This window comes from Drosophila takahashii, chromosome X, assembly GCF_030179915.1.
Source record: "Drosophila takahashii strain IR98-3 E-12201 chromosome X, DtakHiC1v2, whole genome shotgun sequence".
Lineage (NCBI taxonomy): Eukaryota > Metazoa > Arthropoda > Insecta > Diptera > Drosophilidae > Drosophila > Drosophila takahashii.
In genome coordinates, this window is record NC_091683.1 from 26739786 (window position 1) to 26764063 (window position 24278).

The window sequence follows — 24278 nt, forward strand, 5'->3', positions numbered from 1 at the left end:
TGTAAAGCGGATTTCTTTACCTCTATCTCTCAATTGCTGGATGTTTTGCTTTTAACTTAATAATTTAACATGTGAATGAAGCATTCAGTACAGAAAAATGTCACATATTAGCATTCCTATAGGATAAATTAACAACAGAAGACACGTCCAAAAAATAACAAAAAAATAGCCAAAAACTAACTTTTTGTATATTATTGGGGTTTGTCATAAAAATAATCAAACTATACTCCTAATTTTTAGTTTAGCTCAGGATCCAACTAATTAAAAACTAATATGGCAGCAAAATCATGTGGAAATATGTTTTTTTTCAAGTTTCAAGTTTTTTGGCTTGGTGGACCTTTTGGTGGAAGTGTCCATATGTAAAAAATCACTGTTTTTAAATTATGTCACACTAAAATTCATAAACCTTGTTAGGGCATTACAAAATGTGATGCGTGTATGGCTCAATCAGTTAGTGTGTCTACAAACCCAAAGCTCCCGGGTTCAAGTCCTAGAGAGGGCGACTTGCCTCAAAAAAAGTAAGTTTGTTTTAATTCCATTTAATTATCATTTACTGTATTTGATTACATAATAATTATCAGAAATTCTCTAAGGACCGCGACTATTGATTGGATACTAAATTAGGAGAGCATCAAGTTTGGCATCGTCAAGTACTAGTGAAATTGAATCACTTGTTGGTTTCGAGATTAATTTTTAGTTTTTTCGTGAAAATGTATTTTTAATAGTCCAAAACTGATTCCGTTTCCTGCAGGGAAATATCTTATGTACTATTAAATAAACCAGGCCCAGTACCTTACATATTCTATATATATATATATACCTATATATGTATGGTATACTCATTTTTAAACGACATAATTTCGCGCGATCTTATGTCGTTTGGCAGCGACATAATTTCTCGGCTGGAGAAATTATGTCGTTTATTCCTCGGAGGACTTATGTCACTTTTAAACGTCATAAGTTCTCCACAAATAATTTTTAAACGACACAATTTCGAGCGATCTTATGACGTTTAGCAGCGACATAATTTCTCCAGAAAAAAACGACATAAGTTCTCGGACCAAATGTACTGGGAGGAATTATGACGGAGGAATTATGACGCTATGCCCTTTTAAATAATGCTGTCTATGGAAAAACCATGGAAAATGTTGATAAAAGAGTGGATGTAAAGTTAATTACAGAATGGGAAAGTGCTTCACCATTAGACTCTGCTGGACCTAAAAGACATTGTGCTAGATCTCTTATTTCAAAGTCCAACTTCCATAGCGTAAAACAGTTTTCAGAAAACTTCTTTGCTTTTCAAATGAAAAGGTTAAATGTGTTATACAATAAACCTGTATATTTGGGTTTTGTTGTATTAGATTTATCAAAATGGAAAATGTATGATTTTCATTATAATTATATAAAACCCAAATACAATGAAAATGTGCAATTAAATTATATGGATACAGATTCTTTTATATACACAATTAATACTGATGATTTTTATAAAGATATTCAGAATGATATTGAGATGAAGTTTGATACATCAGATTATTCTGATGAATTATTAAATCTCTATAATTTTCCTAAAGCTAATAAAAAGAGGTTGGGATTTTTTAAAGATGAACTCAATGGAAGACCGATGACTGAATTTGTTGGTTTAAGATCGAAAATGTATGCCTTTAGGTCATCTAATATTAATGACATCTCTGAAAAAACAGTGAAAAAATCAAAGGGGGTTAAAAGAAGTGCTATTGATCAATTAACTTTTAATAGTTTTAAAAAATGTTTGTTTCAGAAGAGGAAGTGGTCGGATCTATGTCAATGATTAGATCTAAAAATCATCTTTTATCAACAGTTAAATGTAAAAAAGTTGTTCTCAGTCACAAAGATACAAAGCTCGTTATACAAAACGATAAAATTAATACATTACAATATGGACATTATAAAATAGAAGAAAACAAATTAGAAAATAAACTTGATGAAATAAATGCAAATATTTATGTTTTCGAGCAAAGAATAAAAGAAATAGAGAATTGTTCTAATAGAAATAATAATCAAGACATTGAAATAGAAAAATTAAAGAAAAATATTGATGATTGTACATTTGAAATGTTTTATACAGAATTAGAAATAAATTTACTGGATTGTGAAAAAGCATAAATGTAATCTATAATAAAAATAAATGAAATCTATAATAATAATAATAATCTACCAACATCACTTTTTATTTAAAGGTTAATTAAAGGTAATGTATAAACCAAATATTACAAATCAAAACAGCATTATAAAATTTTTATTTTTAAAAGAATAAACATTGCTTTATTAAGAGGTTAATGTTAAAATTTCTCAGAACAATATTATAAAATATTTTTTTTTTTTTTAAATTTAAAGAACAAACATAGCTTATTAGAGGTTAATGTTAAAATTTCCAAAAACAATATTATAAATTTTTTATTTTAAAGAACAATTAAAATCTTTTCTTCGAATTACATTCAATTTGCTGACTTTCTTCTATATTTAGTGGTATAGTTTGTACATAACTATTTATACCACACTCTAATATATAGATTTTATTATCATCATTACTTAAAGGAATTGATTTTATATATTCATCATTATCCTTATCTAAATTTAAAGGAATAGTTTGTATGTAGTTACTTATTCCACCTTCGACAAGAATAGATTCCTCCTCACTAGGTGATCTTGTAATACATGGCTCTGGATTATCCTCATCGAAAATATTTACATCATGGTCATCATCATCATCATCATCGTCATCTTCATCATACGAACCCAGAGCGTCGTCTTTAACCTCTTTTTTGTTAAGGTTCTGAAATTCTGAAAATATAAATATTATTAGTATAAATATTATTTTATATATGTATATTTATTAATCAACTCACCTTTTAGTACTCCACTCGAAATAGTATTATTAACCACTTTTTTGTTAAAGTTTTGAAATTCTGAAAATCTAAATATTATTAGTATAAATATTATTTTATATATATGTATATTTATTATTCAACTCACCTTTTTGTACTCCACTCGAAATAGTATTAGCAACTTCTTTATTTAAATTCTGCAAAAACAAACATATTTCCCTACTCAATCAGATTATAGTATCACTATTAGTTATTTTGAAGTCATTAATATCATTAATTAGAATTGTATCTGTACTAATCTCACTTTCTTTTTTATTTAAATACTCAGTTAGCATTTGAGATTCTATATTTCTCTTTCTCAAATATATTGCATTAATTTTTTCTGCTGTTTCAATACCTATTTCATTTATTTGTGGGTCATCTCCAAGATATCCTGGTTCTACATCTCCAATCTCTTCCCTTTTACTCTCTTGCATAGAAATAATATCAGCATCTTTCGAAATTCTTTCATATACTTTCCAATCTTTCTGTCTCTCTGCATGTATTAGTGCATGTGTTAGAACTTCAGCAAATTCAAAGCAATTTATTCTTAATGTTGCTAGGGGAGGACTAATATTTCGTTTAGATTTTCGTTGCTGGTGGTGGTGGTGGTGGTGGTGGTGGTGGTGGGGAGTAGTTATATGTTTTGAATTCCTACGTTTAGATTTATTTACACTACGTTTAAAATTCAATCTTCTATATATATTATTGTAGTGACATTTAACACCTACCGTAGCACTTTTATATTTTACGGTGAAGAATCTATTTAACCCCCTTCTTCCTAAATCCAGATGCCCCCCTATTTTCCTTTCATTCTCAATTAATTGCTTTTTAAAATTCTCTATTATTCCTCTCTTTGTAAATTCTATTTCAGTGTTATGCATGTTTACAGTGTTTTTTAATTTATGTGTGATATTTCTTTTTATTGGAACTCGTCCTATACTTTCGAATTCTGACTCACTATCATTGATACCAATCCCTATTTCTTGAGTTGTGTTAGTTATTTTAGGTGCTTCACTTACGTTTTGAAATTCTGACTCACTATCATCGATACCAATACCAATTCCTTGTGATTTTTCAGCTCCTACGCTTTTATTTTCTATTTTCTCAAAATTTGTATCTTTAGTAATATCAAAATGATTGAGTGAGTTTGTTGTTGTTGTTGCAGATGTTGTTGTAGTTGCAGATGTAGTTGTAGTTGCAGATGTGGTTGTTGTTGTAGATGTTGGGGTACTTGATTCTTCTTCTTCTTCCTCCTCCTCCTCCTTATTACTTATCAAAGTAGGTGGGTTTGATGTTGATGTTGATGTTGTAGGTGTAATTGTTGTTGTTGTTTTTATTTTTTCTTCAAGCACAGTTGTATTAATACTATTATTAGCATTAATTATTTTCATGTCCACTTCACTTTTTAAATTTTTTTCACTGTCATTAGTATTATTGTTCATAAGATCCATAAAAATATGGCTATCTTCCAAGATCTCGAATTTTAAGTCAATTTTTATGATTTTATTTAATTTTGGCATATTTATAAATACTCCAATTGAGTTATTTGAGATAGAGGGCTTGTCAATGATTAACATTTCACTAGGCACCGGCAACATTTTCACAACCGGATTCATTAATGATATTAAAAAAAATATTATCAAGAACGACATTTTAAGTTGTTTGATAAATGCACGCGCAAACGAATAAACGATCCGAAATTGACTTGCGCAAACGAGTAAACGATCCGAAATTGATTTGCGGGAACGAATAGACGGAAACTGAAAACTTTTTAAAATGCTTCCCCCCTTTATAACATCTAGATTTGTATATGTATATATATAAATATATACATGAGTCTATTTCACGCATTGACGTCAATGCGTACATTTTAATTGATTGTATGCCTCAAGTTGTTGTTTTTGTGAATCCAACTATCAGCTAATTTTGGAAAAGTCTAGACAGTGCGTAACTATACAATTATTTTTTTTTTTATTTGTTTTAGATTCTTTAGAGTTTAAGTTCCATACAAAATTCTGATCTGCACACACACACGCTCTCTTAACCTACTCAACTCACAAGCACATAATCAATTCCATTCGAATTCTTATCTGTACACGCACGCTCTCTTAACCTACTCAACTCACAAACACATAATCAATTCCATTCGAATTCTTATCTTTACATGTCTCTTCACACTTTATAAATAGGAATTGTGTGTGTGTGTGTGTGTGTGAAGAAACATAATTTGATTTGAGTCATTGACGTCAATGTGTGAAATGCCTAACCAACGCACAAGCACATAATCAATTCCATTCGAATTCTTATCTTCACATGTTTCTTCACACTTTATAAATAGGAATTGTGCGTGTGAAGAAACATAATTTGATTTGAGGCATTGACGTCAATCTGTGGAATTTAATTTTTCTTCGCATTTTCTTGATTTTATAGAATTTCTTTTTTGTGAATCCAACTATCTTCCGATTTTGAAAAGCCTAGCCAACTCACAAGCACATAATAACCTTTTTGTTTCAGAATCTTTTCAACAAGATAAGTATTAGGGAATTTTGTTTTTTTAATTTCTTGTTTATAGAAGCCCCCTTGAATTGGATCACCCTTCAAGTCTTCAAGTAAATATGTGGTGGGTGATGTATTTTGTACTTTCTGAATTCGAAAATTTTCCGTTGTCCAGTTTGGAGTATAACATTTTTCAAAGACATGCTTATATTTACTTATTCGTACATGATCCCCCTCTTTAAACTCTCCATTTATGAATATTTTTAGATGATTGTATGATCTCATCAAAATCTGTTTTTCATTTTTAGCATTAACATCAATGGGTTTCATTTTAATTGTTCTATGCTTCCTATTGTTATAATTATTAATCAATTCTTTGTATATTTCAAGCCATGTATATTTTCCATTAAAACTGAACTCACGCCACATAAGTTCTTTTACTGTTCTATTAAAACGTTCCACAATAGATGCTTTAAGAGTACTAAATGTTGAGTAATGATTAATTTCATATCGTTTCATTAATTCTCTAAATTGTTTATTATAGAATTCATTTCCATTATCTGTTTGTAAATTCTTTGGTACTCCACGACCAGATTTTATTATTTTTTCCATTGCTCTTGTAACTTCTTCTGCATTTTTTGATTTTATTGCTTCACCCCATCCATATTTAGAAAAGGTATCTATTACTGTTAATAGATACCTAAAGCCTTTATTCGATGATGCATATGCCCCCATTTCAACTAAATCAGCCTGCCATAAATCATTAATACCCTTTACTATAACTCTACGTCTTGGAAAATTCTTGAATGATGGTCGATGTAACTCATTTACAATATCTCGTTTACTCATGACTTTATTTGATTTGGTACAAATGGTTTCTTCTCTAAAGATTCAGTTTCACTTTTTAAAACTGCAGTCGGTGCAATGATATAATTGAAAATGTTACTTTCTATTTCATTTATATCCTCTACTATCTTATTAATAGTTTTCAAAAGATAGTCCAATTTTTAGAAATTTCACTCACTTTTCCCTCAATATTATTGATTCGAGGTCTAAATCTAAAGATTTCTTGTTTTTGTGGTTGTTTAGAAATTTCACTAGATGTATTCTGTACTAGTTTACTTATTTCATCATCAACATAAAATTTTGTTGCAATATCATTTTCATGAATGGGGGGTAGGGAATTTTTAAATCGTTTCCTCTGAATATTTAAATGTCCATCATAATCATTGAGTATACTTTGAAATTTTTCTACACCTTTTGTTATATCTCTTGAGTACTCTTTCTCATTTAAAAAACAACCAAACTTATCAACTGACATTTTAATTATAAAATAAAAAATGAAAGAACGGTATATTTATGTATGATCCACATTAATTGTTAAGACCTCTTCTTCTTCGTTTTTACGATGTGAAAATGGACTACCTCGAAGTATCGTTCCATCTATTTGTATCTGATCAGAACGAGTGATTGGTGCGGGTTTTTTCCGTAAATTTTGATTTATGAAATTGTTAAGATTTTCCAATTTATCAAGAGGCTCTTTTAATCTATTATGTATATACTCCATTTGAGATACCATTTTTATTACTTTACTTTCCAACTCTGATACTCTTTTATTTCGTTGATGAAATGATTTAGTTATAGTTTCGATTTGTTGTGATTTCGCTTCGTTAATTTTCTCATCTACATAAAATTTAATAGCCAAATCATTACCATTTATTGGTTTTGAAGAGTTTTTAATTCTTTTTTTCTGAACATTTATGTGACCATCAGTATCTAGATTTAAACCTGTAAGACTCTCAACTTCCCTTTTGAAAAGTGAGGAAAAAAACATTTTACTATTAAACCAAATGAGAAAATGTTTTCCATTTTATTAATATATTATTTTTGCTTCACGCAATTCTTCTATTATTGAAAGAATTTCATTAGTATGGTTATTATTACCAGCAGCTCTTGATGCCATTAAGAGTTGTAATCTTTCAACAAGTTCATTCACATTATCCCAATATACATAATTTGGTGGTAATTTTTGTAGCTTCATATACCCAGAACCGGTATATTCTTTATTTACTGAAGACGATGATATTAATGGTTTAATAATTGAAGAATATTTTTTAGAACGATTTCCTTTTATTTGACCATCTGGTTGGTAGTTTCTTTTGTGAGCACTTGTTTCAATTAAAATGTTTCTATATGAATTTAAATCATTCTTAGTATAATCCTTAGGATTGTTATGAAAAATTAAAGAGTATAAACCAGGTGATAGAGTCCATAATTTTCCGCTTCCTAATTCCATTTCATTTTTTTTAATTTTAAGTGTAATATTACCCAACATTAAAATATTATTTTCTTCTCTTGGTCCATAACTATTATCTAAAATCTTTTCTTGTTTTAACTGATTAATGTTGATATTATACTTCACCTCGGTTTCTTCATATACACTTTCATTTAAATCATCTATATGAGACTGTTGTGAAACATCAGATTCGTCTATAAGAGATTCATGAGAAATGTCAGTTTCATCTATATGAGACTGCTGTGAAACATCAGATTCATCTATATGAGAGTGTTCTGAGTAAGCATCAACATAAGCATCACTCTCACTATCACTTTCAATTACTCTCTCCTCTACCCTTTTATTAGTTTTAGGTACGTTAATTTTCTCTTTCTTGAATTTGGTCTTAACATTGTGTGTATCATTAATATACTTTTTTTTCTTATTTAATTTTTTATTTTCACTTAGTAATTCATTTAAAGGTTCTGTAATAGGTTTAAAAGTTTCCTCCAAATTTGATACGTTCTCATTTTTTTTTGCTTCAATTCATCAAATTTTCTTTTTAATGAATTCCTACTTTTTGTCAACTGTTCTAAAAGATTTCGCTTCATTGTTGTAGTTTTCTCTGATACTCATGTAGTACTGCGGGGAAATGTAGTATAATATAAATATTTATAACAAAGTGTTTTGAGTTTAATGAAATTTTATTTTTATTTGATAAAATAAGTACATTAATAATATTAAAATTTAATACATTTTAAGCTTTATTTAATTCTAAATAGAGGTTGTTATCATTCCTTTTAATAATACAAAACAGATTATCTTTTATATATTCAATGGTTGAATCATCTAAAGTCGAGTATCGTTCCGGTAAGTACAGCATATACTCTTCAAGTTCAAGAGTGAGGGCCATTCCAAAGCTGTTTTTTTTGCGTTGAGCTCGTCGAATAGGGTAGCACACATCCGATTCCATCTTTGTCTTTGTTAAGAGAGGCTTTGGTAGGTTAGCATTAAAATCCTTGAGTACCTTCATCATTTCTGGGTTGACCATTTGTAGTTGTTTCTTCATCTAGTTGTTTCTTCTTGTTATTGTTATTGTTTTTGTTGTTTGTAGTTGTTTGTAGTTGTTTGTAGTTGTTTGTAGTTGTTTTTATAGTTGTTTTTTATAGTTGTTTTTTCTTGCTATTATTGTTTTAACTGTTTTTCTTGTTTGCGAGATGATTTACGTTAAAACTTGCAACTTAAAACTTAGGTTGAGACAGTTTACAAGTGGTTTTTCAAATGCGACTTAAAATAACTTTTGATCGAGTTTTTATACCTTTTGGTAAACTAGCCCTCCTTTTTCTATCTCTTTCTTGATATAGAATTGACCAATCATAGCAGCGAATAGCATGTGAAATAGAGTGGGTTTCAAGAATCATAGAGAATCAAAGAGAAGTCACTGGACCATGAGGAGAAAGTTAGGGAGAGATAGAGAGTAAGAATTGGAGGGAGAGGTGTCCACAGTTGGTACTATTAAAGACCTGTTTTCTCTCATAATTATAGTTAATATTATTCCCCAAGTATTTCACAACTTCTTTTGGGGGCTGTAAATTTCCAAAACTATCAAAATAATGTATACTTTTTTTATTTTTGTTGTAAGCTACCCAATGTGTACCATTTGATGAACTATCATCTAGGTTTATAATTCCTGACTCTTCTCTCCAAGGAGATTTTGGTAGTGAGTCTCTCATAAACACACCTCGGAAATGTGGAATATACTTTTGACCAAAATTCAAAATTTCAAAATTTGAAAGCGGTTTTTTAGGTAGCTTAGTAATCAGTTTTTTGGATTTCCTCTAAATGGATTGAGATATAATCCATAACCTTTTCTATAAGGTTTTAGAAACATTCCTTCACCCACCTTAATACTTTCCATTTTTGTATTATGTCGTTTACTCTCTTCTAATTGTTTTTTTCCAATATTTGCATTATTAATAGTTTTAACAATGGCTGCACTACCAGAGGCAAGACTACCTAATGCACTTAATGCAGTCAAAATGGGTACAATAGGTAAAAAAACCACCAATTTTCGGTACATTAATGATGCGAGGAATCTTAATTTTTTTTTTATTTCTACCAATTGTTTTACTGACTGCTTTACGCGCAACCTTGATTGCACTCATTAGATCTAGTGGTTTTTGAGTTTTCAATGCCCGCATTCCTGTTTGGACAACATTTGAAAAACTCTTTACCTTTGATCTCCTCTTCTTACACTTTCTCTTTGTTTTCTTCTTCACACCCATTCCGAATTTCTTTTTTGTTTTCATAATATTTGTAATCAAGTATGCTGCTGTTTTCTCTGCAATACTACTATCTTTTGCTCCAACACGTTCCCACGCTTTATTTATTAATATTGCATCAGCCTTATGTCGATCCGCTAGATCCTTATTTTGTGAATATGCAATATCATGTACTCTACAAGCTTCATCCAATTGATTTATCCCACGATCACCGCGCTCCAACCTTTGTTTAAGCTTTGTTCCAGGTCCACAAAAATTATACCCAGGAATATGTGCTTCAAATGGAAGTGTGTTAATTATTTTGTTGATAATACCACTACCTCGTTTCAAGTTTGAACTCTGACTGTAACAATTATAAAAACTTTTACCCATTTTATATAATGTTTAATCAAGGAGCATTTCTCATCGAATGAACTACATTACACATGTGAATATGCGTTTAATACGTCAAAAACAAGAAATCTATGTTAGAAATATCGAGGGTGGTGATCAATCATTTAAAAATTCAGCTCCACGACATAGTTCTTTATTACCCAATACAATAAGAGCATTGGTTGTCGGTCCGTCAAACTGTGGAAAAACAAATGTTATGCTCAGTCTTATTGAAAGTCCAAACGGACTTAAATTTGAGAATATATATGTATTCTCAAAGAGTTTATACCAACCAAAGTATGAGAGAAACTAATTAAACCGATAAAAGGTATGGGATATTATACATTCTCACAAAATGATGAAGTTTTACCACCCGCTAAGGTTAAATAAAACTCTATTATGATTTTTGATGATGTTGCTTGTGAAAAACAAAACAACATTCGTTCATATTTTTGTATGGGACGTCATAAAAATATAGATTCTTTTTACCTATGTCAAACGTATACTCATATTCCAAAACATCTAATACGTGATAACGCTAATATGATTATAATGTTTAAACAAGATGATTTAAATATGCGACATATATATCGTGATCATGTAAATACTGATATGTCTTATGATTCATTTATGAAAATTTGTCAAAAGTGCTGGAGCGATAAATACGGATTCCTCATAATAAGTAAAGATAACGATATGGAAAAAGGAAGATATAGGAAGGGTTTTAATGAATTTATAATTATTTGAGAATATAAGTTTCGTTCTGTAGGCTATATTTTCACAGTTCATTATTAGATTCCAAAATGAGTAGATCATTCACTCTTACACTAAATGGTAATGAACCCATTACAAACATTACTTATTTCCCACCCATAGAACTGACGAATGGTGACTATGAGTGTGCACTCATTGACTTTCATATGTACAACTCTATACCCAATGTTGATATAAATAATAATCTATTTCATATTGGTGATAAAGTTATTGAACTCCCCATAGGATCATATGAACTCAATGATATTTATGATTTTCTAAAAAATAAACTAAATGATTATGATCTTGAGAAAACATTTCAAATGGAAAGTAATAATAACACACTTCAAGTTCATATTACAACTACCAAGGAACCTATTTATTTTAATAAAAACAACTCCATTGGACAATTGCTTGGTTTCAATAAAAAAATAATCTACCCCGACCTGAAAAAAACATATATATCGGATCAACCTGTTAACATTTTAAAAATAAACACAATACGCTTAGTATGTAATATTGTGAGCGGATCATATATTGATAGTAGGCAAGATCATTCATTATACGAATTCGGAATTAATGTTCCACCGGGCTATAAAATGAATATCACACCACACAATCTCATTTACTTACCAGTCAACACTAGAGAAATAAGTACACTCTCTATACACATAACTGATCAGAACGGTGAACTTATTAATTTACGTGGTGAAAACTATACAATTCGTTTACATTTAAGACTAATACAATGATTATATATAATAAAAGAGATGATACTTACCATCATCAGCACACTTTCAAACATAAAGTTATAGGAAGAGGATCGAATGTAAAAAGACACACAATTACATTAAAAAACAAGTTAATTCTTAAATCACTGGGCTTCAAAGTACGAGTTTAACTAAAGTTATGGGTCAGAATGAAATATTGGAGGTACGAGAAAATCCTTTCTCTGATGATAGTATATCGAAGAAAGAATATCACAGTTATTCACCGTATCAACAATCATTTAAACCGAATGATGAGATAAGAATTACAATTCAAAATCAAGATTTATATGTACTCCCCCATGAGAGTCTTCTAAATTTTCAAGGAGATATTACTCTAATTAAGGAAGGGGGGGCGGTAGAAACTCAAAATGTTATTGGGAGGATGAGAAATAATTGCATGGCGTACTTTTTAGATGAAATACGCTATGAAATAAATGGTGTTGAGATAGATAGAACAAGGTTTAGTGGTATTACTTCTACAATAAAAAACTTTGTTTCTTTAAATCAGTTTGAAAGCAAGAGACTTTACAATTCTGGATGGAGTGGAGGATCCGATTTCAATATAAGCCCCAACTTTAACTTTTCAATACCCCTTAAAAATCTACTTGGATTTGCTGAAGATTTCAAAAAAGTTTTATTAAATTGTAAACATGAACTAGTACTATTGATATCAAAAAATTTAAATGATGTACTTGAGGAAGATAAAAATGAGAATGGAGTAAGAGTCGGAAAATATCATCTCAATATGACTCATATTACATGGAAACTTCCTCATATAACACCCAGCGATTCAACGAAAATTAAAATGTATGATATTATAAAAAGTGGATCCAATCTACCAATTGCATTCCGTAGTTGGGATACATACATTAATCCTAAACTAAGTAATGGAATACATCATGTTTGGAACGTTAAATTATCGGCTAACCGCGAGCGCCCACGATTTGCTTTAATTGCATTTAAAGATAATCACCATCTGATTACAAACAATTTAAGAAATCTAAAGGTCTACTTAAACTCTGAAACATATCCCTACGATGACTTGAATTTGGACTTTGAGAAAGAACGATTTGCCCACCTTTATGAAATGTATTGCAAGTTTCAAACTAGCTACTATAATCGAAGTGAATCTCCTTTACTATCACCTGCAGAGTTTAAATTAAAAGCTCCTATTATCGTAATAGACTTATCATATCAAAATGAAATGGTTAAATCGGGGCCCATTGATGTTAGGATTTCAATTCAACTTAGCAAGCCCGCTATCGAAAATGCTCAAGTATATTGCGTGCTGATACATGATCGTTTAGTTGAATATAACCCGTTGAATGGTCTAGTTCAGCGGATTGTCTAACAAACAATCAAGTAATCATGAGTGAAGATATTGTTGCAATTGATGTTCAAGGATTTCAAGGGAATAATAATAAATTTATTCTAAAAGAAATTGGAGTCGTATTCAAAAACGAAACAAACTTGAACTCTAATTTTCTCATACACTCTCCACATGATTTTATTGCATTGAATAAAAAATGTAGCAAAACAGCTACTTGGTTAACAAAAAAACATCATAAAATTTATTGGAACGATGGAGTATACTTTTTCAAAGAAATACAAGTGTATTTAAGAGAAATAATTAGAAAAAAGGAAATAATTTGTAAAGGATATCAAAAAAGGTTATTCCTGCAAAAATTTTTAAAAATTGATGATGTAATTAACATTGATGAAATTGGATGTCCCTCTCTAAAAATAATGGATGGAAAACACTTCCCATATTGCTCATTACATGCTCTAGATGGTGTCTGCTCACTCAACAATGCTCATAAAATCTTAAACTTTTACACAAAAGAAAACTGCTAGCAACAACAACTTTTCATCATTCATTCTTTCATTCACAATTTGAGAGTCGAGAAAAGAAGTTTACGAAATGTCGGATTCTAATAAAAATCCAAATATACCGAATTATTCTTCCTTGATAAATAAAATTACTTTATTTATTAATACATTTGGAAATATGATTTCAAAAGAGGACTTGAAATTACTGTTGGAGTCAAGGGACATGTTCATAAGTATTGACGTGAAGGAGATTATAAAAACAACATTTGGAGAACATTTTAATTTATGTAAATTTTCTAATGATAATATAGAAACGTGTGCTTGTTTTCATTTTGTAATTCAACAATATAAAGTTAGAAAATTAATTTCATCATATATTGAAATTCTAAAATAAAGATATAAAACATGTTTCGAGGTTGAAATCATTTCATACATTTTTTAAAGATGTTAAAGTCACCCCAGTAATTCATTCCAAGTATGGGGAACACCTATCATCCTGTGCATGGGCATATGATGATTGTAAAGTCGGACCTGACACCTGCAGATGTATGCATATTGAAAAGAAAGAAGAAGATGTCTTAAAACTGATGAAACGATACATTAATTTGTTTAAAAAACTCAATGGAAACTAATATTACATGAATATGATTAAATAAATAAAAGCGCATTTGATTAAATAAACAATCTCATTGTTTTTGTGGGGGGGGGAGTTCTCGAACTCACACTTTTGTCCACAAAACCACTGAAGATAGGTTACACTAACAGATATCATCTACAATCCTAATTGAATTAACAAAATGGACACGCATAATAAAACACCCCTCTCTCACGCTCCTACACACAATTTTCAGGTAAAGATCACTCTAAGCAACCACAAATTCTAGGCATGACCCCTCTCTCACACTCCTACACACCAGAACCAATCACAAATTCTGGGCATGAAAAAACACACCTCTCTCACACTCCTACACACAAATTCTAGGCATGAGAAAACACACCTCTCTCACACTCCTACACACCAGAACCAATTACAAATTCTGACACCTGTGTGCATCTTAACGGTGACCCACACACTCCATTTCTTTTCTTTCCTCACACTCTTTCTAAGTGACCTTTTTTATGCTAACTAGGTCATTATGACACCTGTGTGCATCTTAACGGTCACGCACACACTCCACTTTTCCCCCTTTCTCACCATTTTTCTCACCTACACACTCCATTTTTCCCAACCTTTTTCCCACACTTTTTAATTAGGTCATTATAACACCTATGTGCTAATTAGGTCATTATAACACCTGTGCAACCATGCGTGACTAATTGGTGCTAATTGGTTTGACACGATCAATTAAAAGTGAGTTAGCACCCGTATTATCCTACTACTCTTATGGTTTGGCTGGGGGAACATGACGCAAATCGACATCTACTCTTTTATAGTAATACTCGATTTATATGTATTTTTTGTTAATACATTTTATTTCCGTTGTATAATTTATATTTTCTTTTGTTTTCTAAGGGCCGGTTTCTCGAGTCCCTGTCAAAGTCCCTGATAGCTATCTGTTCGAAAAACTTAAAGACCAGATAAACTGTTCGTAAAAGCAAATCCGCTTTCTCGACTGCTTTAATTTATCTGAACGAGAAACAATTACAGAGTGCTGTTAACGCACAGAATTGTGCTGTGAAGCGCAAAAAATGGCATGCTTCGATTATTTCATCAGCTGTTTGGGTATAATTCAAAGGAAAAGTCAGCTGTGATTTCGTTTCTTCTTCTTAGTTGGCTTTGGGAAATCAGCTGTCATTCTATCGAGTCGAAAACGCTTAACAGGGACTCCGAGTCCCTGTCAAAGTTAGCTCTCACATTTATGCTCGAGAAAGCCAAAATGCCTTAGCAGGGACTTTATCTGTTCGAGAAATGTTAGCCGGCACTCGAGAAACCGGCCCTTAATGTTATATTTAACTACGAGAACAGAAATGCTCTTCCTAAAATATGTAAAGCCATTCTCGTGCTTAGGTAGTATCATTGCTAATACATCGAGAGACACCGATATAAATTTTGACACACCGATATAACATGAAGCTTTCGCGCGATATATCGAGCAAAATGACGCAAGTGTGCTCCAACGGGTTTTATACCCTTGCAGAGGGTATTATAATTTCAGTCAGATGTTTGCAACACAGTGAAGGAGACGTTTCCGACCACATAAAGTATATATATTCTTGATCAGCATCAATACCCGAGTCCATCTAGCCATGTCCGTCTGACAGTCTGTCCGTCTGTCCGTCTGTCCGTTTTTATGCGAACTAGTCCCTCAGTTTTAAAGCTATCGCGATGAAACTTTCCCAAAAGTATTCTTTCTATTGCAGGTAGTACATATGTCGGAACCAGACGGAGCGGACCACTATATCTTATGGCTCCCATAGGATTAATCAAAAAAATAATAGAAAAACAAGAGAGAACGCTATAGTCGGGTTGGTGTCCCGACTATCTAATACCCGTCACTCAGCTAAAGGGAGTGCGAACGCTGCACTCGGGTTGGTGTCCCGACTATCTAATATTCGAACCTCAGATATATAAATTTTGATTGCGTATATCTTTTTAATGAATGGTCCGATTTGAAAAAATGTCTTCTACATTTCGATAGGTATAAATATACACAACAAAATTGCATTTATACTTCTCGGAAATCTTTAAAGATGTGGGCACAGGACACATTTTAAAATCGTTAGTGGGCGATTGTGAGCGTTAGAGGGGGCTTGACGCTCGGCTGAAATAAACTTGCGCTGCCTAGGAGGCCCAAGAATATGTGTGGAAAATCTCAACCTTCTAGCTTTTCTAGTTTCCGAGATCTCAGCGTTCATACAGACAGACAGACGGACAGACAGACGGATATGGCTAGATCGACTCGGCTAGTGACCCTGATGAAGAATATATATACTTTATGGGGTCGGAAACGCTTCCTTCTAGCTGTTACATACTTTTGCACGAATACAATATACCCTTTTACTCTACGAGTAACGGGTATAACTATTGTAACTGTGTAGAAAGAAGGCGTTTTGATTTTTGACAATGTAAAAACAACATTTTAAGTAGGCATACCTGCAAGGGTATATAAACTTCGGCTGGCCGAAGTTAACTTTCTTTCTTGTTTATTTTCAAACATTGTGAAAAAATATTCTTATTTAGCGTTTTTAACAAAAACTATTAGTTTTACAGAAAAAATGTATAAAACATAAAATACTCATTTATTTAATAGCTTTCATTTCTCCTAGCTAGCTTTTTGATTAAGTTATTATATTCGAAGATATTTAAGAAAAACACTTTTTACCGTTATTTTCCATGATCCCCTTATTTGCACCAACTTTGACTATTTTTCCAATAATCAGGACCCCAAATAACGTGGATTTTGAAAGTTTGGTCGAAATCGGGGGTGGAGCTAAACGGAAGTTCACCCTTTTTGACTATGTTTTCTATAATTTGTTTAGTATAGGGTTTGAAAGATAAAGAGTGTATTATTTAAAAAACTTTAACATAAAAACAAAGCATTTTTCGAATTTTGAGGTCCTTGTGCTATGGAACTTTTTGGAAAACGCAGTTTAACTTGGGAATTTGTAACGAATTCATCTATGTAGCATCCATCGAGGTAAATGTAAAAAGCATTAATTTTGTTGCACTGTGTTATTAAAATGAGTTTTGGTCAAAGGGCGCGCAAATTCAAGTAACGCGTTATCAAATGCCACCCCACTAAGCGAAGCATCTGAAACCCAGTTCATTATCGATAAGAATTAATCTGTTCGATTTACCGACTAATCGAGATCCTTGGCATATATAAGGCGGAGCCAAACTAGAGATAGGTTACTTGTTCTCGAGCAGCCTAACCCCGTTGTATATAATTTACTATTAGACCTAATTTTGAAGAGCGGCCATCCCGACGCAGAAAAAATATTACAGAAGGGTTTATTAGTTTCAATTATTTAGACTTTTACTTTTTTTCTGGAAATTACTCAAAACTGAATTTTCATGACATCTTTTTAGGCATTTTTATGTGATAGTGTAGGTCAAGCCTAATATCAAAGGCCCTGTTTCAAAAATTGTCTCGGACAATTTAGAACAAATACATGAACAAATACAAATAAAAAATCTAGAATTTATCTAGTTCCAATTGAACTACATATGAGTGTAAATGTCTGGGGAAATCTAATACCAAGCAAATCAAACTGAAGAGGTCATTCCCAGTCTTTGAATTTTTTTTCTCGGTTATGCTATAGCTTTATTTTAAACTTAGTTTAATCTTTTGGACGAAATATATACATATGGGCGGTTCTTTTACAAACCGAACACCTTTTATTGGCTCACATTTTTGATTTGCCTGAAACTTTTTTTACACTTACTATTCGGAAAATAAGTAAACACGTGTATCAGGATTTGACCGAAAAAAAATTATTTTCCTAGTTAGAATTTTTTTAAGTGTGCCAAAAATTGTCAAATTTGAAAAAGTACCCTCTCATTGAAAATCTGTATCTCCGGTTATATGAATCCAATTGACTTCATGTCTTTTGCATTAATTCCTCTAAAACCTCTCCTTTCAAAATAAAATTTATTTAAAAAAAAATTTTTTTAATTTCTTAAAAATAAAAACAAAACAAGATTTAAAAAAATTTTTTAACTATTGCCCCCAAAAAAAAAAAAAAATTTTTTTATTTTAATACTTGCGTCATATTGTTAGTTACAATCGGTTTTTGTAAAAAGTTGGAGCCACTTTTAGTTTTTAAAATATCGAATTTGTTTTAGCAAGGCCTCGGCTTTTTTCTATGAAAAAACGTCGCAGCAAGTAGATCTACTCTCTCACTCTTATCGGATCCTAATGGAATTTATGTTTTCTCATTGTTTACTAGTCCTTTAACAATTGTTAATGATTAAAAGTTAAGTTTTAAGTTTTTTGACAATTTCTGAATGACAAAAAGTAAAAAGTCATTTTTTAATCAATTAAAAACTTACAACTATTTATTTAACCGTCTATTTAATAAACAATAATTTTAAATTTATTTTATTTATTATTTTTTTATATTATGCAATTTATTAAACATTTTTAAATATTTTTTTTTAAGTTTTTAAAAAAATTTATTTAATAAAAATAAAAAATTATAAAATTTAATTAATTTTTTTTTTAAATTTAAAAATAAATATTTAAAAATGTTTAATAAATTACATAATATAAAAAAATAATAAATAAAATAAATTTAAAATTATTGTTTATTAAATAGACGGTTAAATAAATAGTTGTAAGTTTTTAATTGATTAAAAAATGACTTTTTACTTTTTGTCATTCAGAAATTGTCAAAAAACTTAAAACTTAACTTTTAATCATTAACAATTGTTAAAGGACTAGTAAACAATGAGAAAACATAAATTCCATTAGGATCCGATAAGAGTGAGAGAGTAGATCTACTTGCTGCGACGTTTTTTCATAGAAAAAAGCCGAGGCCTTGCTAAAACAAATTCGATATTTTAAAAACTAAAAGTGGCTCCAACTTTTTACAAAAACCGATTGTAACTAACAATATGACGCAAGTATTAAAATAAAAAATTTATTTTTTTTTTGTGGGGGCAATAGTTAAAAAATTTTTTTAAATCTTATTTTGTTTTTATTTTTAAGAAATTAAAAAATTTTTTTTTTTTAATAAATTTTATTTTGAAAGGAGAGGTTTTAGAGGAATTAATGCAAAAGACATGAAGTCAATTGGATTCATATAACCGGAGATACAGATTTTCAATGAGAGGGTACTTTTTCAAATTTGACAATTTTTGGCACACTTAAAAAAATTCTAACTAGGAAAATAATTTTTTTTCGGTCAAATCCTGATACACGTGTTTACTTATTTTCCGAATAGTACGTGTAAAAAAAGTTTCAGGCAAATCAAAAATGTGAAATTTTTTTTTTGGCCAAATCTGTTCGGTTTGTAAAAGAACGGCCCATATGTGAAAAAGCACTGTTTCAAAAATATATTAAACTAAAATTCATAGTCCTTGCCAAAGGTGCCCGGTTCGAGTCTTAGAGAGGTCCACTTGTCTCAAAGAAATTTGGGTTTAATTCCATTACAGACCGCGACTACCAATAGGAGAGCGTCAAATTAAACATCTTCAAGTACGAGTGAAAACCAATGATTTAAGATATAATTACCGTACCGTAAATTGGTTAACAGCAACTAGTGTCAAACTGGTAACAAATGAACTAGTTGTTGCCGATGACAAGCCTATTTAAATTGATAGAATAACTCCTAATAAATGTGACATGAAAGTTTCACGAAGAAATTCGAGCTATTTTGGAACTTATACCAGTATGACGGCACCCAACTTTCTTATGAAGTAAATATATATCATAACTTTAAATGCGTTTTTCTCGAAACCTGGTGCGAATTGTGTATCTGAAAAAGTAATGCTTCGATCACATGCTGCTTTTACATAAATGTTTGTATTGAAATTGACTAAACTTGGTTTCATAAAAATCGGATCTACATAGCCACCTGTGGACGATCCGCACACTCATAAAAAAAAATCGAAGAATTTCCTTAAAATCTAGAAAATTCTTTCTTGAATTTTTGCCAATGGCAACCTCACCTTTGTTTCAAGAAATAGTTTTTTTTGAAAGGCACCATTAAAACAAGAAAAAATATTTCTTGTTTCAAGAAATTAAATTTCTTAAAACAAGAAAGGGTTTTTTAGAAAGCCACCATTAAAACAAGAAAAAATATTTCTTAAAACAAGAAAGGCTATTCTTGTTTCAAACGTGGTTTGTTTCTTGTTTCAAGAAATTAAATTTCTTAAAACAAGAAAGGGTTTTTTAGAAAGCCACCATTAAAACAAAAAAAAATATTTCTTAAAACAAGAAAAGTAATTTTTTGATTTAAGAAATGTAATTTCTTGATCTAAGAAATAATATTTATTGAAAGGAAATTTTACATTAACCCTTAAAATAAAAAACAAAATGTATATATTTTTTTTATTTTCTATCATATATTTAATTACATTTCTAACATTTAACACTTAACATTTAACATTTTTAAAAATAAAATTTTGGCCTAAGGTAAAATTTATTATTAAGCTTATGTGTTATTATAGGTGGTGTATTTAATTCACTTAATTTAATTATTGAATAACCCAAGGACTTTTGAACTTCATTCGACATAAGGTGATTACAAAACGCAGTCTCAAGTTGCAAACAAAAGAAACAAAAAACTACCTTTAATATCTGCTTGGTTTCATAAAATTTAATTTCTGTTGAAGACAAAAAAAATTATGCAGCTATTTTTAAACGAAATAGTTCTCATTTTGATGTAGGAGTAACATTCGGCATCTTCTACGCTTGGAAAAAAGTTTTTTATTTCATTTGCAAACGGGGTATTCCATACTGAGCATTTTGTTTTGCTCTCTGTAATTTTTTTAATATTAAAATTGTCTATAAAGTTAGCAAAGTTTATAGAGAGCTTGATTGATAAAGATTTAACAATGTTTTGCCTTGACGTTATGTTTTTAGCGTATGATTTAAGACTTTTATGTTTTGCCTCAAATAGAAAGGTCCGTAGGTATTTTAGCAGTCCAGTATCCTCAATTATTTTGCAATAATGATTCAAAAAATGATGCTTCGGCATTAAATTATCATGAAATAAAGTGGGGTATTCCTTGTTATGAAAACGTATAATTTCTTTTAAATTAACTAAATCATTGGAAGTATATTCTGAAAGTGTTACATTACACTAGTTTACAGCCGAAATGCTCCCCAGCAATTGATGGCAAATTCTGTTAGTGTTAGACCCCTAGATCACGAAAATAGCATTAATTTTTTTCGATGGCACAGTTTTTTTTTTAAGATTTTTTAAAGTTTGAAATGTTAAATTTCGGACTTTTTTCGAATTTCTTCTTATATCCCGGCAGATATCCACCCGATTGGGCCAGTTTTAGTTTTATTTTAAAGTCAATAGATCAGAGCTTAACTTTGCCATACAGATCAATATGATTGGATAACTAATGGCAGCGCAGAAGCTCGGCAAAGATGAAAAATGTGTTTTTTGGTCGACTGTAAGTCGGCTGTATATATAGTCAAAACTCGAAATAAATCCGTTGAAAAATCGTAATGGATACAAACTTAAAGTTTACATCCTACCGAATAAAACAAGCCGGATATGGCCCAAATCCATGGAAAACTGGATTTATGGTGGATTTTTAAAGTTCGGATTTTTCCACTTTTTTCGGTTGACAGAGTCCAAATTTAAGATTTATCATAGGCGGCGACATGTAAACAAAAATGAGTGGTGACGGCAGCCGGGTCACTAAATAGCTGAATCAGATATTTAAAAGCTAGAAAATTATTAAAGTGAATTTAGTTTTTGAAATCAAGGTTACTTTTTTCATAAGAATAATTTATCCAAATGGATAGTACTTAATTAAAAATACTCACAGTCATAACGCAAGCAATTTTATATTTTAAAGGACTTTTCAGAACTTAAATTTATTTTATAATTTTCTAGCTTTTAAATTTAGCTATTTTTGACCCGGCTGCCGTCACCACTCATTTTTGTTTACATGTCGCCGCCTATGATAAATCTTAAATTTGGACTCTGTCAACCGAAAAAAGTGGAAAAATCCGAACTTTAAAAATCCACCATAAATCCAGTTTTCCATGGATTTGGGCCATATCCGGCTTGTTTTATTCGGTAGGATGTAAACTTTAAGTTTGTAACCATTACGATTTTTCAACGGATTTATTTCGAGTTTTGACTATATATACAGCCGACTTACAGTCGACCAAAAAACACATTTTTCATCTTTGCCGAGCTTCTGCGCTGCCATTAGTTATCCAATCATATTGATCTGTATGGCAAAGTTAAGCTCTGATCTATTGACTTTAAAATAAAACTAAAACTGGCCCAATCGGGTGGATATCTGCCGGGATATAAGAAAAAATTCGAAAAAAGTCCGAAATTTAACATTTCAAACTTTAAAAAATCTTTAAAAAAAAACTGTGCCATCGAAAAAAAAAATTAATGCTATTTTCGTGATCTAGGGGTCCAACACTAACAGAATTTGCCATCAATTGCTGGGGAGCAAACCAAGAATATTATTTTGTAAACTAGTGTTATCAATAAGTTTCAACAAATTTTTCACAAATTGCTATACCCTATCATTAGAGGGAACTAAGTCGCCTACCATAAGAGGGAAAAAGGATATGAATGTCAGAATTTCTCTAGCTGTGGCTTTTAGATTAAATTTTTTTATGTGGTTTATTTGCAAACTGGGAAAGATATTTCCAATCTCAGATTGACCGTATTCAAAACAAGATTTACGAATATTTAATAATTCTAAATCAAAATGTTTGTTATTAATGTAATGCATTATTATGTGGCAGAGGTCATATCTAACTACACCTTCAAACACATCATGCAATATATCCACGCTAAAGTTCGAAACGGCAGAAAAATGTTCTAACTTGTTGAAAATACAATCGGTTCTAATTCCAGTTAAGGATACGTCATTTATGGCAAGGTCTTCTTGGTTATTATGTTCATTTCTTAAATGTTGTATGTCTTCAATATATGACGTGCCTGACATTTCCTTGCTAATTTTGCAAAACCTACAAAAAAACGTAGATGAGAACGAAGATGTAAATCCCAGAATGCTGTTCAATCCCAGATAGTCTCCAAGAATTAACCCCAATACAAAATGAATAGTTTTTCTTTCGCCGTTAACGTTAACTACCACTCCATCCGTTTTAAGCCGTATAAAAAGTTCCACAAGCTTAAATAGGCAACTCGATGTCCCTACCGATCGATTTCCATCGATTTCAGCTTCTCAAGGAACAAATATTCACTACCAACGTTTTTAAATGGATCACTACAAAAATTAATAACCTCCTTCATATAATCGATTTAGCGTCGCTTGTGAACGGTTGTGTTTACCTGTGCTCTGAGTTTTTGATTTATTTTTGTGATTTTTTCGCAAGTGTTTTGTGTTCAGCTTACTAACAAAGTTTGCCTAACAATCGCGTTAGTGTTTTAAATAGATCTCCCTGTTTAACGGGTATGTGGTTTTAGTTATTTTAACAATTTCCATTAGATTTGTTTAATATCTTGGCTTTGTTGGTGTTATTTTGCACTCTCTAAATTTGCTCTTGTATTCTCTCTCTTTTTCTCTCTCTCTATTCCGCTCTATTATAACTGTAATTTCGCTCTCTCGGAATCTGCCAAATTTCTTGTAGACTCTTGGGTGCTTTTCTCATAGTCTCTCTCTCTCTCGCTTTACATTGTAACTGTTCGTTCGTTTTGTTGTTGGTGCCCCACAAGCCACGTTCAGTCGATTGAACACTTTTTCTCTCGCGCTCTCTTGCTCTCGACTTAATTCGCGATCTCGCGCTCTTATACTTTTGTGTTTTGTGTTTTTTGCGGTTTTGGAATTTGATCCCAGTGCCAAATTTACTCGAGGTATATTTTCCACATTTTATTTTCTATTTCTTTGAATAATCTTTTTTTCCTATAAAATGGCCCTTATCTGTATAAAGAAAAGTTGTGCTCTTCCGATGTCAACCAAAGATTCTTTTATTAT

The 24278-nt window shown here is 30.9% G+C and overlaps 1 protein-coding gene and 1 long non-coding RNA gene across 3 annotated transcripts in view; one reads left to right on the forward strand and one right to left on the reverse strand.

Annotated features, from left to right (window-relative positions):
- Nucleotides 1-1175: 1175 nt before the first annotated feature.
- LOC138913894 (uncharacterized) lies at nucleotides 1176-4676 on the reverse strand. Its single transcript, XM_070219050.1, has 5 exons — nucleotides 3929-4676; nucleotides 3016-3086; nucleotides 2889-2948; nucleotides 2522-2823; nucleotides 1176-1217 (listed from the first exon to the last, which is right to left on the reverse strand). Exons 1-5 carry the CDS (start codon nucleotides 3952-3954, stop codon nucleotides 1176-1178), a joined length of 501 nt encoding a protein of 166 aa, XP_070075151.1. The 5' UTR covers nucleotides 3955-4676.
- Nucleotides 4677-24079: 19403 nt separating this feature from the next.
- The window catches only part of LOC138913795 (uncharacterized), a 28835-nt gene continuing 28636 nt past the window's right edge, over nucleotides 24080-24278 (forward strand). Inside the window, exon 1 of one of the 2 annotated variants that reach the window (XR_011419639.1) lies at nucleotides 24080-24254. This is a non-coding gene — a long non-coding RNA (uncharacterized lncRNA). The remainder of the gene's footprint in view (nucleotides 24255-24278) is intronic. The other variant, XR_011419638.1, reaches the window with a different exon arrangement.

Coding starts and splice junctions, on each gene's coding strand:
- LOC138913894 (XM_070219050.1), bottom strand. CDS start 3,954: ATGATAGTGAGTCAGAATTTCAAAAC. Junction 2,824..2,888: donor TTCGAGTGGAGTACTAAAAG/GTGAGTTGATTA, acceptor TTATATTTTCAG/AATTTCAGAACCTTAACAAA. Junction 1,218..2,521: donor AGTGTGGTATAAATAGTTAT/GTACAAACTATA, acceptor AATGTCTTTTAG/GTCCAGCAGAGTCTAATGGT.